Raw genomic sequence first — 17,636 nt, forward strand, 5'->3', positions numbered from 1 at the left:
ACAACGTTTGCAAATCAATAAGGAGAAAGCCTGAACAATGCGATGACGTTGGCCAGGAACCCGGCCCGAGTCACCCAGGAGGCAGCTCTGCAGTTTCACAGGTACAGCCTATCCGTTCTCTAATCCCACTGCTGGGCAGAGTGACTAGGCCGGGTGGTGGCCTTTCAGATGGGTTTCACGGAGGTGATATTTAAAAGATGAGAGTGAGAGAACAAAAGAACAACAACAGCGCTTCACACAGAAACCAACCACATTTTTACTGCATTTGCTCCACGCTGGATTCCAACATGCTGGCCCGGAGCGTGGCTGGCTGGAAGCAACTCCAACAGGTTTTTCCCTTCCCCGCCATGTACATTATTTATTTTTGATCGTACTCACTGTCCCAAGTCCAGAGGCAGTTACAAAAAACACTCTTGATGCAAACCGTGAGTGGCTACAACACACGGATGGGGGTGGGCGCAATTCCCACAACAGGGAGTGGAATCCGGGAAAATGATATATAGGGGCAAGACGCCCCCTTACTTGCTTAGAGTATATGGAGCTCAAAACCCACAATCGCTTTGTTTTGTTTCTCAGTTTCTGGAGTATGTTGAAACTACTTGCTCTTAACATTAGTTCGTATTTTTCATCAAATATCTGACCTGATTTAAAACACGTTTGTTTGCATACATCTTTTTGTAGTGCACCTTATAGTTATTCCTACTGATATAGGATGAAGATTATAAATATCTGCATAAGAAGAGAAATCATGTGACTCTATATGAAGACAACCATCACATTCCACAGCACATCATTGGTTCATTTTCGAATTGTCAAGCATTATTTGAAATGAGAGAGAGAGAATATAACTGAACACAAGCACCACGACAAAACAATCATAACAACAGAACCAAACCCAACTTCTCTATTATTAATCATGTTAAAATTTTAGCTTTGTTTCTAACACTTTTCTTTACTTGTTATTTTAAGCTCCAGTAGCAGGATCAGATTTCTGCTGCCTCTGGGCAAATGAGTTATGATCTGATCTCGAGTTCCAAGGGAAATGCTCAAAGTTTTATTTTTCCCCACTTGAATAAACAGTACCATGTACATTATCTCTCATGTTAGAATAGTGTTGTCTTCACATAAGACTCAAATAATGGTATTAGTCATTCATTTCCCTGAACACAGACACCCTCATGCGTGCTGACAGGTTTATAAGGATGCGGTGGCAGCCTCGGGTTCTGGGAGCTGCTAGACGGCCGAGTTTGATTTCTTGCAGTCCTGAGCGATGGAGCCCGGGGGTGCCTGGTTATTGTCCGCTTTCTCTCTCAGATGCTTGGCTTGTCTGAAAGATTAATACATTAACAAGAGCTGAAGGCCTGGGGTTGCACATCTTCAGACATGTTTATTAGCAGATGGCACAGAGGATTCAAAGGTCACCACAAAAGTGACATTTTAAAGTGAAACAACAATATTTATGTTCAGATAGTCTACTGATGAGATCATGTGGAAATGTTTTTGATTAAATTAGCTTATAAATGGTTGCCAATCTATAGACAACTTAAAATGCCACGTCTGTTTACCAAATGTTTTCTTCTCACGCTCTCACCTTCTAAATATTAACAACCAAATGCTGTTTTTTCTTATTAAAAATTTTTTGGAATGCTCATTTAACTGTAAGATCAGTGTATCTGGTTTTTACTTCCTGGGTTGACTATTTTTATTTTCTTTTAAACCTAAAAATGTTATCTCCTGCATATGTTCTGAGATCCTACCTGCTATTATTACTGCTTGGAAAGAGTTTGAATTCTACTATATAAATATAACCCCTTTCCATTTTTTTTTTTTTTTAGTATAAATTGAGTCTCTGGAGAGACCCCAAATTCAATCTCTTTGGTGAGACCTTCTGTTCACATCTCATTAAAACAAAGCTATGAGCTGGATTTCAGAAATAATTATGACAGCTGCATTTTTGTCTTTGTAGCCCTTGGGAGCCACACTTTTGTGGCAACGTGTGCTGGTGTTTCATAGAAAACAATACGAAAAACCAAATGCAGCCAAGGGGAGGGGCGCCTCCTCTCAACTTCTTTTTCTGTTCTCTCCACTTTGCCTGCGACTTAGCAGGAATGTGAGTGAAAACTTTTACCTCTGAAAATGGCTTAGCCAGACAATGCTCTACAGTATGAAGTGAAAAACAATGTTTTTAAGTTTTACAAGTCTCTACAGTCAGGACAATGCACAAATATTTCCAACAAAGCAATGAAATGCAAAATCAATGATCAATAAGTAGGTTAAAACTTTCACAGAAATATTACAGCAGATGTATATGGCCATATATACTGGTTTTCATTTCTTTACATTTAATTGTATTATTAATAATTGTGTAAGATGTAGATACTATTGTCTTGACTTTTTAAAACATTATTATCTATGTCTTATCTTTTGTACAGTTACAATTAAAAGTGTAAGAATACTGACAGGGGATTTACTCACTTTTCAAGAGAACCTTTTTCGATATTCATTGCTCCATCGATTGGATCCAGTCCTTGTTCAGAAAATTGTTTCAAGGCACTTAAGGCTGCCTAAAAATGAAAACAAACACAGAGAGCCATTCACTGACTTTAGTGTAATGAACAAGTAACTGTGAAAGAAAGCTGAGATAGAAAGACTCTCATTTTCATTAGTCTAAATAAATTTTTTTTTGCATTGTTTAACAAAAGTACACTAGAAAGTCTGCATGATCAGGCAGCAGTGTATAAACATAACTGGAACTAGAAGGGCTTTAAGTCTCCTGCCTTATCCCTTCTCCACAGTTTTGCAAAATTGTGATGTTTTATCTGCAAACATGGAAACACCTTGTATAAGCTTAAAATACTTCCGTAGCGACATTGCATAATTTCTCACGTTACTGAAACTACACATTCTCTTCTCTCAGGTGTGACATCCAGATTTTCCACCTTGAGTATTCTTTCCAAAGTGAGCACAAAGGTATTGTTCAAATTGATAGACATTTAGCCCCAATCAAGGTACAGAATGTCAGCAGAGGAATGGACAGTAGGTCCTCGTGCAGACTGAGGGGATGGATGGTAAGATGGGATCCTGAGAGGATGAGGAAAGAGAGAAAGTTTGGGCTGGTCATGCCCTGGGGAGGCAGGCCTGCCGGGCAGAGCCTCCCGAGGTGTTGATAGGCTCGGGGTGCGTGGGAAGCCGCAGGGTGTGAACAGGCTGGCGGAGCCTTGCTGTATAGCTGGGAGGCACCAAAAATGCCATGCTGATAAGATCTACATAACTTGTTGACACTCTTGTGCATGTTCCAAACTGTTATTTCTTTGAGTAAGAATTTGGGTCTTCCTCCCCTCCCCCAAGCCCGACACTGCTGAGCGAGATTGGAAGGGCTCTGTTGAGTCTGAGATGGGCGTGAGCAGGCAGGGCTGTTTTCATCCTGGGGCATCCCGCTGGGTCACACTTGGGGCATCTGTGTCTTCTCAGCTGCCTTTGAAAACGAGCTAGTTCTTGGCGGTTTCCCAAACTTTTATCTGCCAAGAGCTCCTTTAGGGTAGCTGACTAAGTGCACGATTTCCTTTAAATTTCTTTATTCAGAATATATTTTGGAGGTGTGATTCTTTTTCAGTTAATAGTCTTGTGAGGTTTACAGAAAACTTGGGCAGGTAGTACACAGAGTTCCCATATTCTTCCCTCCCCTAAATACAGTTTCCCCAATCATTAACATCTTGCATTGGTATGGTACATTTGTTATAGCTGATGAGCAAATATTGATAGCTTATCATTAACTGAAGTCCATGATTTACATTAGGGTTCACTCTGTGTGGTACATTCTATGGGTTTCAACAAATGCCTAATGGCATGTATCCACCATTAGAGTATCATATAAAATAGTTCCACAGCCCTAAAAATCTTCTGTGCCCCACCCATTCACCTCCCCCCACCCCCACCAGCCCCCTGGCAACCACCGATTTTTTATCATCACTCCAGTTTTGCCATATAGTAGTTGGGATCATACAATAAGTCATCTTTTCAGATTGGCTTTTTCACTTAGCAACGTATCTTTGAAGCTCCTCTATGTCCTTTTTCTTTTTTTCTTTTTTTTTTTTTTTTGCGACTGAGTCTCGCTCTGTAGCCCAGGCTGGAGTGCAGTGGCACAATCTGGGCTCACTGCAACCTCTGCCTCCTGGGTTCAAGCGATTCTACTGCCTCAGCCTCCCAAGTAGCTGGGACTGCAGGCGTGCACCACCATGCCCAGCTAATTTTTGTATTTTTAGTAGAGATGGGGTTTCACCATGTTGGCCAGGCTGGTCTCGAACTCCTGACCTCAGGTGATCCACCCACCTCGGCTTCCCAAACTGCTGGGATTACAGGTGTGAGCCACTGCACCCAGCCCCTCTGTCTTTTTGTGAATGATATGGCTTTTCATAAATGAGCTTCGTAGCTCCTTTTTATTGCTGAATAATGTCCCATCACATGGAGGCACCACAGTTTGTTTGTCCACTTATTGAAGGACATCTTGATTGTTTCCAGTTTTTGGCAACTATGAATAAAACTGCTATAAACATCCATATGTGGAATTTAATGTGTAATATTCATAGTACTTTTTTCTTTCTTCTCTCTTGTTTTTCTATTGCTGCTTTTTAATCATAACTCCTATATCCAAGCAAAAGTCGGCATGTATCCTTTCTTTTTCTCTAGATTACTCCTTCCTTTCAAATCTTTAAAGCGGGCTTCCTAGATCAGAGGTGCTAATGTGAGTGCCCACGCAGAACTGCAGCCCTGACCCGGGCATCCCGAAGCAGGGCGGATGTGGTGCTCAAGTCTCAGTTATCATCATAATCTCTTTGGACCTAGAGTGCTGCAGGGAGAAGGTCAGTGATGCCACCCCATAGCTCCTGATCCTGGCCCATGCTCATGCTGGACGACAGCCAGGTGGGTTTTGGTGGGAGGTAGGCGCTAACTTCAGTGGGGTGGGAGCCGTGTGGCCATCTCCCTGGATACTGTTGTAGGCCGAATTGTGCTCTTCCCCCAAATTCATATGGTGAAGTCCTAACCCCCAGTATCTCAGAATGGGGCCTTATAGAATGTGGCCTTATTTAAAAATAGGGTTAGTACAGATGTAATTAGTTAAGATGAGGTCATACTGGAGTAGGGTAGGTCCCTGATCCAATATAACTGGTATCCTTATAAAAAGAGGAAACTGGAACACAGACCCACACAGGAAGAATGCCACGTGACGATGATGGCAGGGGCTGGAGTGATGCCGCAGCAGCCAAGGAACGCCAAAGATTGCTAGCAAAGCACTCCAAGTGAGGAGAGGGGCCTGGAACAGATTCTCCCTCACAGCCTTCAGAAGGAACCAGCCCTGCCAGCACCTTGATCTCGAACTTCTAGCTTCCAGAACTGTGAGACAATACACTTCGGTTGATGAAGCCACTCGGTAGTACTTTACTACAGCAGCTCCAGCAAACTGTACAGGGACCTCACAGTTTCTCTTTAAGGATAGCAAAATATCTCTCTCTCTCTCTCTTCTCTCTCTCTCCCTGTATTATTTTTTGTTATAAAAATAGTTTTTTGTTACAGAGCAGTCAGAATATATAGACAAGCAAAAAGAATGTAAAAGATATCCACAATCCTGCTCACCATTCACAACTTGGCGCATGTCTTTCCGTATCACTTGCTTTTTTCTCTCTCTTTTTTTTGAGATGGAGTCTTACTCTGTCACCCAGGCTGGAGTGCAGTGGTGTGATCTTGACTCACTGCAACCTCCACTTCCTGGGTTCAAGCAATTCTTGTACCTCAGCCTCCTGAGTAGTTGGGATTACAGGCATGAGCCACCACACCCAGCTAATGTTTGTACTTTTCATAGAGACAGGGTTGCACCATGTTGGCCAGGCTGGTCTTGAACTCCTAGCCTCAAGTGATCCACCCGCCTCAGCCTCCCAAAGTATTGGGATTACAGGCATGAGCCTCTGCCCCCAGCCTCCATATCACTTTCTATCCTCTCCCCATGTCTACAAACTTTAGCCTGGATCATATCTTAACACTGTAGATAACCTGCTTTTTTTTTTCATTGATAAATAATAATTGTAGACATTCATGGGGTAGGTAACAATGTTGCAATACACATAATGCACAGTGATCAGATCAAGGTAATTAGTACATCCATCATCTCAAACATTTATCATTTCTTTTTGTTGGGTTCATACAATATTCTCCTTCTAGCTGTTTGAAACTGTATAACATTACTGTTAACTATAGTCTTTCTACAGTGGTATAGAGCACTGGAACTTATTCCTCATATCTAGCTATAATTTTGTATCCTTTAATAAATTCCTCCCTATCCCTCTCTTCCCCCTACCCTTCCCAACCTCTAACATCCTCTGTTCTACTTTTTACTTCTATAAGATCAACCTTTTTAGCTTCCACGCATGAGCAAGAACAAGTGGTGTTTAACTTTCTGTGCTCTGCTCATTTCACTTAACATTCGCCCAGTGTCATCTATATGGCCATAAACGACAGGATTTCATTCTTTTTTATGGCTGAGTAGTATTCCATTATGTACATATACCATGGTTTTTTGTCCGTTCATCTGTTGTGTGCTCTTTTCATTGAATGTGTGCAGTATCAACAGAAACTTTTCGGTAGCATCATTTCTCATGACTGCACAGTATCCCATCAACTTATATGCCCTTGTAGGTTTAGCCAGTCCTACTGTTGGACATTTAGACCAGTTCAAATTTTTAAGCTGTGACCAACACTGCATCAAACTTCCTATTAGTTTAATCTTTATGCATCATCTCAATACTTTCCTTATGATAAATTCCTAAAATTGCATTTCTGAGACAAAGATGATGCCCATTAATAATTTTTTTTTTTTTTTTTGAGACAGAGTTTTGCTCTTGTTGCCCAGGCTGAAGTGCAATGGTGCGATCTCGGCCCACCGCAACCTCTGCCTCCCGGGTTCAAGCGATTCTCCTACCTCAGCCTCCCGAGTAGCTGGGATTACAGGCATGTGCCACCACGCCAGATTACTTTTGTGTTTTTAGTAGAGACGGGGTTTCTCCATATTGGTCAGGCTGGTCTCAAACTCCCAACCTCAGGTGATCCGCCTGCCTCAGCCTCCCAAAGTGCTAGGATTACATGCGTGAGCCACTGTGCCCAGCCTTAAAGATGTTAATATGAGCTCTCCATCCACCCTTGGAGAGGTTGTGCCGGCAGCAGCAGTGGGAGGAGGGTGTTACTCTAGGTGCTTCTGGAATTACCTCTCAGAACCATTTTGTGGGTCAGAGAAGCAAATCAGCTTTGTCATCTTTTGGCCCCACCTTATTTTAATGTGTTCATCCTGGTTGTTGACCTTCTTCACTAGACTTGGCTTTGTCTGAAGTTTTGCTGTTTTCAAAAATTAAACTCACCCTCAAAAGACTGAGGTTTGGGCAGTTCTCCCCACCCTCCCTGCAAGAAAGGAATTCACAGAGGAATTTGACTCTCATGGAGCTTTGATTCAGTGACTCTGAGGTCCTTTTAAGTCCTGAAGTGCCAAGGCGACTATGCTGAGGGCAGTGCATGTGCCCACAGCCTGTGTCCATCAACCGGGGCCCACTGTCCCACCTCACACGTGCGCGTGGGGCGCTCACACACCCTACAAGTAAGGCTCACTCACTTGTAGGCTCCAAGGACCAATACACGCCAGACCTTTTTCCAGATATTCCCATTTTCACGGAATGGGCTCATGAACTTCGAGTTCTTTGTATATTCAACAGTTTGAACAAATGACCAGCTATTTTTTCTTCTGATCCATTAAAATGTGAATTATTGGCATAAATTCTGAAATTTATGAATTTCTTCCAAAGTGGACAATTACATTTGAAATTTTATTATTTTTTGTAATATAATGATAAATTATCTAACATTTTCTGTGATGAGAACATCTGAAATATACTCTCAGAGCAATGTCAAAATGTACAGTACTCAACTGTCAGCTATATTCACCACACTGTGCAGTAGATGTCCAAAAAAATCAAACTTCTCCTTTTTGTCTAACTGAGACTTTGTACCCTTTGACTATCATCTTCCCATTCCACCTACCCCCAGCCTCTGTACCCACCACTGTACTCTCTGCTTCTGTGAGTTCAATTGTTTTATATCCCACATATAAATGAGAACATGTGGGATTTGTCTATGTTTGGCATATTTCACTTAGCATAATGTTCTCCAATTCTATCCATGTTGTTGCAAATGACATAATTTCTTCCTTTTTAAAAGCTGAACATATTCCATTGTGTCTATATACCACATTTTCTTTTTCCATTCATCCATTAATGGACATTTAGGTTGATCCCACATCTTTGCTATTGTGAATACTGTTGCAATAAACATGAGGGTGCAGATATCTCTTGACACACAAATTTCAAACTTTTTAGGTAAATACCCAGATGTGACAGTGCTGGATCCCAAAAGCACCATCACAGAGGGCTACTGGAGCCAGGAAATGGAACTTTGCAATGTGATATCGCTGAATGGGGTTCCTAAGAACTCTGGGGCTTCTCGGTCCTGTTTTATTCCTAGCAAGGGCAAAACAACAACTAAAAACAATTTTTAAAAATCTTTTAAAAAATGGTTTTTAGGCTACTTGTAGCCTGTTTTCACTAGGTATATTGGGAATACCTGATTCTTAGTGTGGCCTGAAAACCAGAACCAAATGACCTGCTTCACCCAGTCCAGGACACAGGGCACCTGCTCTCTTCCATCTGAAGAGAACTGCATATATGAGATGAAGGCCACGTCTCAGGAAGCAGCTTCAGTGTTTTAGCTCTTGCAAAATCTCCTGGATGATTTTATCAACATGCCAGGCAGGTCCCCCATGCACTGTCAAAATGATCGTCATCCCTCCAAGAATGTCCTAGAGTCTGGAATGGCGGTGCGCTCTCTCACTTGATGCCACGAATGGATTTTCAGAATTCTTGTGTGGCTGCTCTCCTCCACAGGTATGCTTAAAAGCTTCCAAGGGGCAGTCCCTCATCTACCTGATCAGATAACTCAACCCACATCTCACTGATAACCCTGAATACAATAGCTTATAAGTATGAGAGGGATTTCTTTTCAATTTATAAAAGGCAGTGGTGACCAATTTATCTTAACCTATGTAAACAGTAATAGCTATCATTCGATGAGCATCACTCTGCCATTGTCATGGGACTGGCCCTTTACCTGCCATGACCTGAGTTGTTATCACAGCCTTGTGAGATAGTTCCTACCCATAAGGAAACAGAGGCTCAGAGAATTCAGTAACCTACTTAAGGTCACGCAGCTAATAAGTGACAGAGCAGAGATTTGAAACCAATCTATATTCTTGCTCAGATCTCTTTTTTTTTTTTTTTTGAGACAGAGTCCCACTCTGTTGTTGAGGCTGGAGTGCAGTGGCGTGATCATGGCTCGCTGCAGCCTAGACCTCCCAAGCTCAAGCGATTCTCCCACTTCAGCCTCTCAAGTAGCTGGGACTACAGGCAGGCACCACCATACCTGGCTAAATTTTTTTTTAATTTCTAGTAGAGACAAAGTCCTGCTATGTCACCAGGCTGGTCTCAAACTCCCAAGCTTAAGCAACCCTCCCGCCTTGGCCTTTCAAAGTGCTGGGATCACAGGCGTGGGTCATGTCTCTTTATTTCCTCCAAATTTAAAACCGCTCACATTCAACATACCCGATTTCAGTAGAGTTTCTTTTAATATTAATATTTCAAAATCACTCATTACCTCTTCCATACTCATTCTATTGTTTCTCACAAATAATTACTTGAGGTAAGCTCATAAAGTTATCTCCATTTTCTAGAAAAGGGGTTGATTGTTTTGTAGGGAGCATACAGTTTCCCGTCGGCAGTCCGCTCCCAGCCCTGGTTGACTTCCGAGGCTTCGCTCAGCACTTCTGTAACACTTGTGATTTTGGCTAAAACTAAATTACTAATCATTTTGTCACTTGGGTTTTGTTACCCAGTGGCCACAGACAAGACTGCTGGATTCTCCATTTCTTCACACTCTGAGTATCTTGTTCCCTCCTCCATTCCTCTGAAAATTCTTTTTCATTTCTTACTTTCCTGTGGTTTCTGGCGGGAGGGAGAAGCCCCAGGGTTTTGCTGGGCTTGTGGCATGTAGGATGCTGCAGTGAGAAGAGGCACTGGGATTGCAAAGGTGAAACGAACAAAAATCAAGGGTGAAGGGTTTAACTGTGATGTAGAGATAGCAACAAGCTCAACATGTTCAGGAAAACAGAGTGGGCAGGGCCTGCCGACCAGGTACCCCTCTCACAGGTACGGACAGAACCCTCAGAGCGGCTGCCTCCCTGCTCACCATGAGCTCAAGGAATCAGGGCTCTCCTCCCACACTTCATCACCCCCTATTTTCCCAGAAACAACACTTTACAGGTTAAAGAATGCTATGGAAAGAGATGAGTTTGCTTCTGTTTCTACAGGATCATGCCAATACCTGTAACAGCCACACTACCTTTAGCAAGACCCAAGTATATACTGAAGTTGGCAAGCAGAATGAGCTTTTGCTATCAGATTGATGATTTCAAAGAACATATAATGCAGTGGCTTTGTGAACAAACACTAGAATTTAACAGTCCACAAAAATGTTTTACTACATACCTCCAAACCTGTTCAGAAGATGGTAAAATCAACAATATCCTCATGTTTAAACTACTCTAACAGAATAAATTGTTAACTTGCTAGAGGCCAGTTGCTTCAAAAATTCAAAACATTATAAATATGCTACATAATATTAAAAGGCAGTTTGGAATGAGAGAAAAATCAAATAACCTTCATTTTGGAAGACATACTTGAAGCCTGATTAAGAAGCAAGCTCTAAACTTTATATTTACTGAGAGGGTAAATTGATAACAAGGTGTTTAAATCCTACCATCTGCAGTTCACTTTCAACATGGACAATTTGCTGTGTAGTAAGTGTAAACTAATCTTGGGGAGTTGTGGGAAGAAGGCAAATCTGGGTTCCTTAATGAGGAACATCCTGAATGATGCTTAAATCCAAGCTGTGTAACTTCCCACATGCCGCAGATTAGAGAATTTCAAAGATACACTAACATAAGTATCCAGAACGCTCCATAAGTCTTTGGCCATAAACAAATGGACAACTAAATGATTTCATTTCCAAGGTCAGAAGATGTTTTCCTAGCAAATCAAAACAAACACATTTAGCATCTACTTGTATGTTACCACAGCCTACTAACTGGAATCTTAAACTCAGCTTTATGATGATTAATATGTTCCAGGATTTTAAAAAAAGAAATAAAAGGTACATCTAAAGCAATAAATGTAGCTTCGTTTGAAGGAGAAAAATTAAAGAAGCATTTTAGAGAAGTGGATGACATTTCCTTTCCTTATTCCTGTCTTTTCAGGTCAACACATATTCATTTGCGTGTGACTGTGTGTGCGTGTCTGTGTGTGTCTGTCCCTTAGAGGAAAGCATCTGCATAGATACAAGAAATATTTTTGTCCCCCGAAGATTTTACAACTGTTTTGTGAGTAAAGCCCCACAGGTTTTAGAACAGATGTCGCCACCATTTCATGTATCACTTGTTTTGTACGTAGTTATAGCCATGCAGAAACATGATGCCAATAAGATACTTTTCATGCCTATTTGTTGGCCTTGGTTTGCGCGTGCACGCCTGTGTGTGTGTGTGTATGCTCACAGAATGGAGGTGAGTCCAGTCATGTCTGTAATTTCTAACTTTCCTCTTGTCAATTAGCAATTTGCAAATAGTGTTGAAACCAGCCCTGCTTCTTTCTTCAGGATTAAACAGTTTGTAACGACAATGTAGCAGCATTCGGCCATTCTCTGAGAGATAATGGCAGTCTTCATGAGCAAAATGTGGGTATTAACTTATCCCCTTGTGACACGTAGTTCTTTGTGGAGTCTTTGAGCATTGATGCCCAATGGATCTTTTTATTTTGTCTTTTTCCATTTCAGTCTTTCCCCACTGACGTCATATTCTGGTTCCCAGAAATAGACAAGTAGTTCCCATTGAAGTCGATGGTAACCAAATATGTCTAAATGTGGCCTTCATTTTTTAAGTGTTCAAAGTTTGGTTTGTTTTGCCTTTTCTCCCTGAAAAGCTTGTTCATGTTGAACTCCTCCTGGGAGCTGATCCAACTGCTAGATTCACCTCAAAATGCACACAGTAGTCATATATGCAGTTAATTAAATCCGTCTCCTTTCACAAGGAAATGAGAGGTTTCAAATGTAAATGTCTTCATCTGCAGTTGAGTATTCTCCTAATTTCTCATCCCAGCAATCTCTGATACTGAATCTATATTAAATCATAAAAATAACTGAAAAACCAAAAGGTTCTTCAATAGGCTTGAAAGTTTATTGCCCAAAGTATGTCAATATTAATATTTCTAAGTTATCCTTTTCCTTCTTTGAAAGGTCTGTAATTAAATACCATGTCTCTTTTTATATAAAATAAGAGAAACCAAAAAGACATTTGTATATTTCTAAACTTAAAACTTTACAATAGGCTCTTCAGTCTATTACATTTCAGATGAATCAATGATATGACTTTTTTTTAAATAAAAAAAGGATTATATTGAGCTTGAGTTAACCCACTCGCTGCCCTGTTTTCTAATAATTTCATTATAGCCTGCACTTTTTATTCATGCTTCCACAATCCTATCAGTTCAGGTAATTTCCATAAAATTGGTACTTTCTAAAACGGCTTACCCTCGGAACAAAGGAGTGTCTGCCTGCTAAGGTGGTGGTTACTTGTAAAAAAAAATAGAGGAGTAGGTGGTCGGAGAGACACACAGATTTTAGACAGTTGCCTAAGATGAAGAACAGGTGTTTTCACTCTAGAATTTGGGGAATTCATTTAAAATCGAGCACTTAAATCACAGACCTAGCCACCGCCTTTATTTCTGCAGTCAAGCTCTTAGAAGGATGATGGTGTAGCTGCTAGCCTTGACAACAATGCAGAGTGGAACTGACAGCAAGAGTAACTGCACAGAATGTGCTGTGCTTAGAACAAATGTTGAGTGCAGAGTCCTTGCTACTAGGCCTTCCTCTAACCAGGCTGTTTTCCTAATATTATTCCTTTTCAAATTCCTGGGTTTTGTCATTTATTTATTTATTTATTTTTTGTTTTTTTTGGAGATGGAGTCTTGCTCTGTTGCCAGGCTGGAGTGCAGTGGCGCAATCTCGGCTCACTGGAACCTCTGCCTCCCGGGTTCAAGCAATTCTCCTGCCTCAGCCTCCCAAGTAGCTGGGACTACAGGCGCCCGCCACCACACCCAGCTAGTTTTTTGTATTTTTAGTAGAGACGGGGTTTCACCATGTTGGCCGGGATGATCCCGATCTCCTGACCTCGTGATCCGCCCACCTCGGCCTCCCAAAGTGCTGGGATTAAAGGCGTGAGCCATCACGCCCGGCGTTTTTTTTTTTTTTTTTTTTTTTTTTTTTTGACAGAGTCTGGCTCTGTTGCCCAGGCTAGAGTGCAGTGGCACGATATCAGCTCACTGCAATCTATGCTTCCCGGGTTCAAGCAATTCTTGTGCCTCAGCCTCCCAAGTAGCTGGGATTACAGGCGTGCATCACTATGCCTGGGTAATTTTTGTGTTTTTAGTAGAGACATTGTTTCGCCATGTTGGCCAGGCTGGTCTCGAACTCCTGGGCTCTCAAGCGATCCATCTGCCCCAGCCACCCAAAGTGTTGGGATTACAGGTGTGAGCCACCGTGCCTGGCCTATTTAATTATTTTTGATTCAACATGAAGTCCCCTTTGTCACGGGGCTTACTGAAACAGAGCTGTGGGCACATCCACCTGCTGCTGAGGCACGTGTCCACATGGCAGGCTCACTCTGTGTGGCGGGCAGAATCGTAGCCCCCCAGATGCCCACGTCCTAATCCTCAGAGCCTGTGGACACATTACCTCCCATGGCAAAAGGGACTCTGCGCATGAGATGAAGGTATGAATGGTGACGTGGGAAGGTTAGCCTTGGGTTCTCCCGGGGTCCGCTGCAATGACACAAGTGCTTAAAATCAGAGAACATTTCCTGGCTGTGGTCAGACAGAAAGATGTGGCTAGGGACAAAGGGTCCAAGAAAGGCAATGTTGCTGGTTTTGAAGATGGAGGAAGGGGGCTTTCAGCGTCTAGAGGCCACTCACATTCCTTGACTCAACACAAGGAATGTGAGTGGCGTCTAGACGCTGAAAAAGGGAAGAAGGTGGATTCTCCCCTAAAGCCTCCAAAAAGGCAGTGCTGACTCCTGATTTTAGCTCAGTGAGACACCTGTCTGACTTCCGGCCAACAGAATTCCAAGATCACACATTTGTGTTGTTTCAAGCCACTAGGTCTGTGGCAATTTGTTAAGGTAGCAAGAGAAAATGAATACACTCTCCCTGTCACCTGAACAAGGAAGGGAGAGGGCTTGGCATGTGGAGTCTGTTAGACCTGGATTAAAACTCCAGCTCTACTGCAGACCAGCTGTGTGTCCTTATGCAAGTCATTTTATCTCTCTGAGCCTCTTTTTCATCATTTGTAAGCTGAAGACTACATGAATGCACCGGATTATCTGAGAGGTGAATGCCTTGACCATAGTGGTGTTTAATAAATGAGAGCTTTCATTACACATCTTTCTCTCTTTTGCTCTCTCTTGAGTCCAACATCCAGTCATGAAATTCTTTACACTCCCTTTCTCACTCCATATTAATTTAAGTTCAATTTCCTTTGTATTTTTCTTCATTCCTTCAGCCCATTGCTCTCTCACTTGTCTTCCTAAGAGAACCCTATCATTAAGCCACTCTCTCAATCAAAAGCCATTAATAACTCCCGCCCCTAGAATCACATTCCATATCTTTGGCCCAGCATTCAAGGCCCCCATTGGCTGGCCCCATTCTACTTCACAACCTCATTGAGTGCCAGTCCATTTCCCAGAGTGTGAACCCCAACCCAGGAGACCAGTCCCTAGCCTCAGGAACACCTGGCAGATGTCAGCGTTATCCACATGCTCCCTGGCCAGCTGGTATGCAGATGCCCCCCTGGACCTTCTGCCCTGCTGAGGTTGGTCTGCCCACTGTCTCCACGCTCTTGCCCCTGCAGTCTTTTCTGCTTCTCCAGGTGGATGTCCCTAATTTCCCACCTGCCTCCCTCTGGGTTCCTAACAGTGCTTGCCATTTGCCTTTCCAAACTGTGAGTCACCTTTGATATGTTTGCCTCTTGTCTCCCAGGTAGCTGGTAAACCCTTGGCTGGTGGGGCCCCTTCCCTCTTTGAAATCTCCACAGTGTGTCTACAGAACATCCTCAAAAAATATTCCTCAGCTGATGACCCATCCACTTCCATCTGAAGTTCCCCCAGGAAGACAGGTGCTCGCAGACAGGAGTCTTATTCTGTTCTGTCTGTTCTCAGAGCCAGCATCTTGCCGTGGTTGGCTTTCCTCTCAGCAGGTAGCACTCCATATTTCTCTCCACCTCTAACACACCCCTCAACCCCACCCTTGGGCTCTGCGGCCAAAATGCAAAGGGATAAAAAGTCCTAGGAAGCAGGACTGGGTTGTGTCTATCTTGTCCGAGAGAAATGTCCCTGCCCCATAATTTACCTCCAAGGAAAATGGATAATAGTTACTGTCTTTTTGAGATGTCAGTCATTTGAGATCTCAATCATCTGTCATCTTTGAGGTCTGAAACAAGTGTTTTGCCCTCTTCAGGCCAGTCTGGGGTCTGCAAAGGAGATGCCTGGGAAACCTTATCCGGGAGGACTCCAAAATTGGGGTTTTGCCTAAGACCTTGGTGGTGGCACATCCTGAACCAGAGGGACCTGAGGGAAGCACTTCTCGCCCGAGAGGAGCCTGGGTCTGTAGGGCAATCATGGCTGAGTTCTGCCTCCACCCCTCACCCCTCACCGCTTGGAAGGTCCGTTTGAGATTTCTTGGTCCTTTGATATTCAACTCCAACAAAAATGTGAAGCATTCCTGCTGAACATGGGCACAGACAGCTCTACTTAGGAATTTCATTTTGGTTTGAGTAAGCAATTGATAAAACCTTACATTACAGTTATTTCATCATTTTTGCTGCACTTAGCGTATTCCTGGATTGCATGTGGGAGGGCTGGGGAGAGGGGGTGATGGTCAAACAAGATAACCTTTGAAGTTCCTGTTTAATTCTGAATATTGGTTTTATTGAAATAGAGGCCCCAGCATAAAAGATGGTAAAGGCAGGTTCTCTCAGTGGGTGAGGGATGCAGTGAGCCTGCCGTTTTTCTTGGGACATTTGGTGGCCATCCTAGTGGTGGGAGGACAGCAAAGACGGAGCTAGAACAGACCTTTGCTCCGTCCCAAATTTGTCTCCTTAACCTCCTCTTACACCTGATTTTACACGTATATTTATCTATTTATATTTTTCAACTTTTAAAAATAAAAGTTTTAAACCTTTGCAAAAGTACAAAGGATAATAACACACTGAAGCTCCCTCATCCATCACCCAGATGAATTATCAGTATTTTGCCAATCTTTTATTTATTTATTTATTTATTTTGAGACAGAGTCTTACTCTGTCACCCAGGCTGGAGTATAGTGGTGCGATCTCGGCTCACTGCAACCTCCGCCTCCTGGGTTCAAGCAATTCTCCCTCCTCAGCCTTCCAAGTAACTGAGATTACAGGCATGCACCACCACACCCAGATGATTTTTGTATTTTCAGTAGAGACAGGTTTTCACCATGTTGGCTGGGCTGGTCTCAAACTCCTGACCTCAGGTGATCTGCCCGCCTCGACCTCCCAAAGTGCTGGGATTACAGGTGTGAGCCACCATGCCTGGTCTATTTTGCCAATCTTGTTTCAGGTGTCTCACTCCATGTTTTTCCTGTAATATTCTAAATCAAATATCAGGCAAAGATACATGCCATTAACACACCTAACAATATTAACTCGAAATCCTTTATATCATCTAAATTCCTATGTGAACATTTCCTTGATAGTCTCAACAATGTCCTTTAAAGTCAGTTTTTGAATCTACATCCTGACAGTTCACACACTGTATTTGATTGATGGATCCTTTAAGATCTAGGAGTTCTGTCGTGGGCAGGATAAGGGCCCCCAAAGACGCCCATGTCCTAATCCATGTCACCTGTGGTATGTTGCTTTACCTGGCAAGGCGACTTTGCAGATATTATCAGGTTAAGGACCTGGAGATGGGACAAGTAGCCAGGATTATACAGGTGGGCCCAATCTAATCACACAAGTGCTTAAAATTAAAGAACATTTCCCAGCTGAGGACAGAGATAGAGACATGATGATCGGAGAAGGGTGTGAGGGATGGGTCATTACTGGCTCTGTACTTGGAGGAAGGGGCCATGAACCCAGGAACGCAGTGGCCACTAGAAGCTGGAAAGGCAAGGAAATGGCTTCTCCCCTAGAGTCTCCAGAAAGGAACTCAGCCCTGGGGACACCTCAATAGCTCCAGCGAGTCCATGGGAGACTTCTGACTTATAGAACTGCAAGATCACACATTGCTGTTGGTTTAAACCACCACATTTGTGGCAATTTGTCACCACAGCCATGGAAAAATGAATATACATCTTTTTAAGGGGGACTGAAAGTCACACTGAGGTGTAACGCTGGTGTTGGGCCCAGGGAAAGGTGAGGGT

The 17,636-nt window shown here is 42.8% G+C and overlaps 1 protein-coding gene across 17 annotated transcripts in view; it reads right to left on the bottom strand.

Annotated features, from left to right (window-relative positions):
• Positions 1-232: 232 nt before the first annotated feature.
• The window catches only part of STAU2 (staufen double-stranded RNA binding protein 2), a 330,823-nt gene continuing 313,419 nt past the window's right edge, over positions 233-17,636 (bottom strand). For all 17 annotated transcript variants that reach the window (XM_054497841.2, XM_054497834.2, XM_063668903.1 and 14 more), the window contains 2 exons: positions 2,476-2,564; positions 233-1,327 (listed from right to left, as the gene is read on the bottom strand). In XM_054497841.2, coding sequence (XP_054353816.1) covers positions 1,234-1,327; positions 2,476-2,564 — 183 coding nt within the window. In that variant the 3' untranslated portion in view covers positions 233-1,233. The remainder of the gene's footprint in view (positions 1,328-2,475; positions 2,565-17,636) is intronic.

This window comes from Pongo pygmaeus, chromosome 7, assembly GCF_028885625.2.
Source record: "Pongo pygmaeus isolate AG05252 chromosome 7, NHGRI_mPonPyg2-v2.0_pri, whole genome shotgun sequence".
Taxonomy (NCBI): Eukaryota; Metazoa; Chordata; class Mammalia; order Primates; family Hominidae; genus Pongo; species Pongo pygmaeus.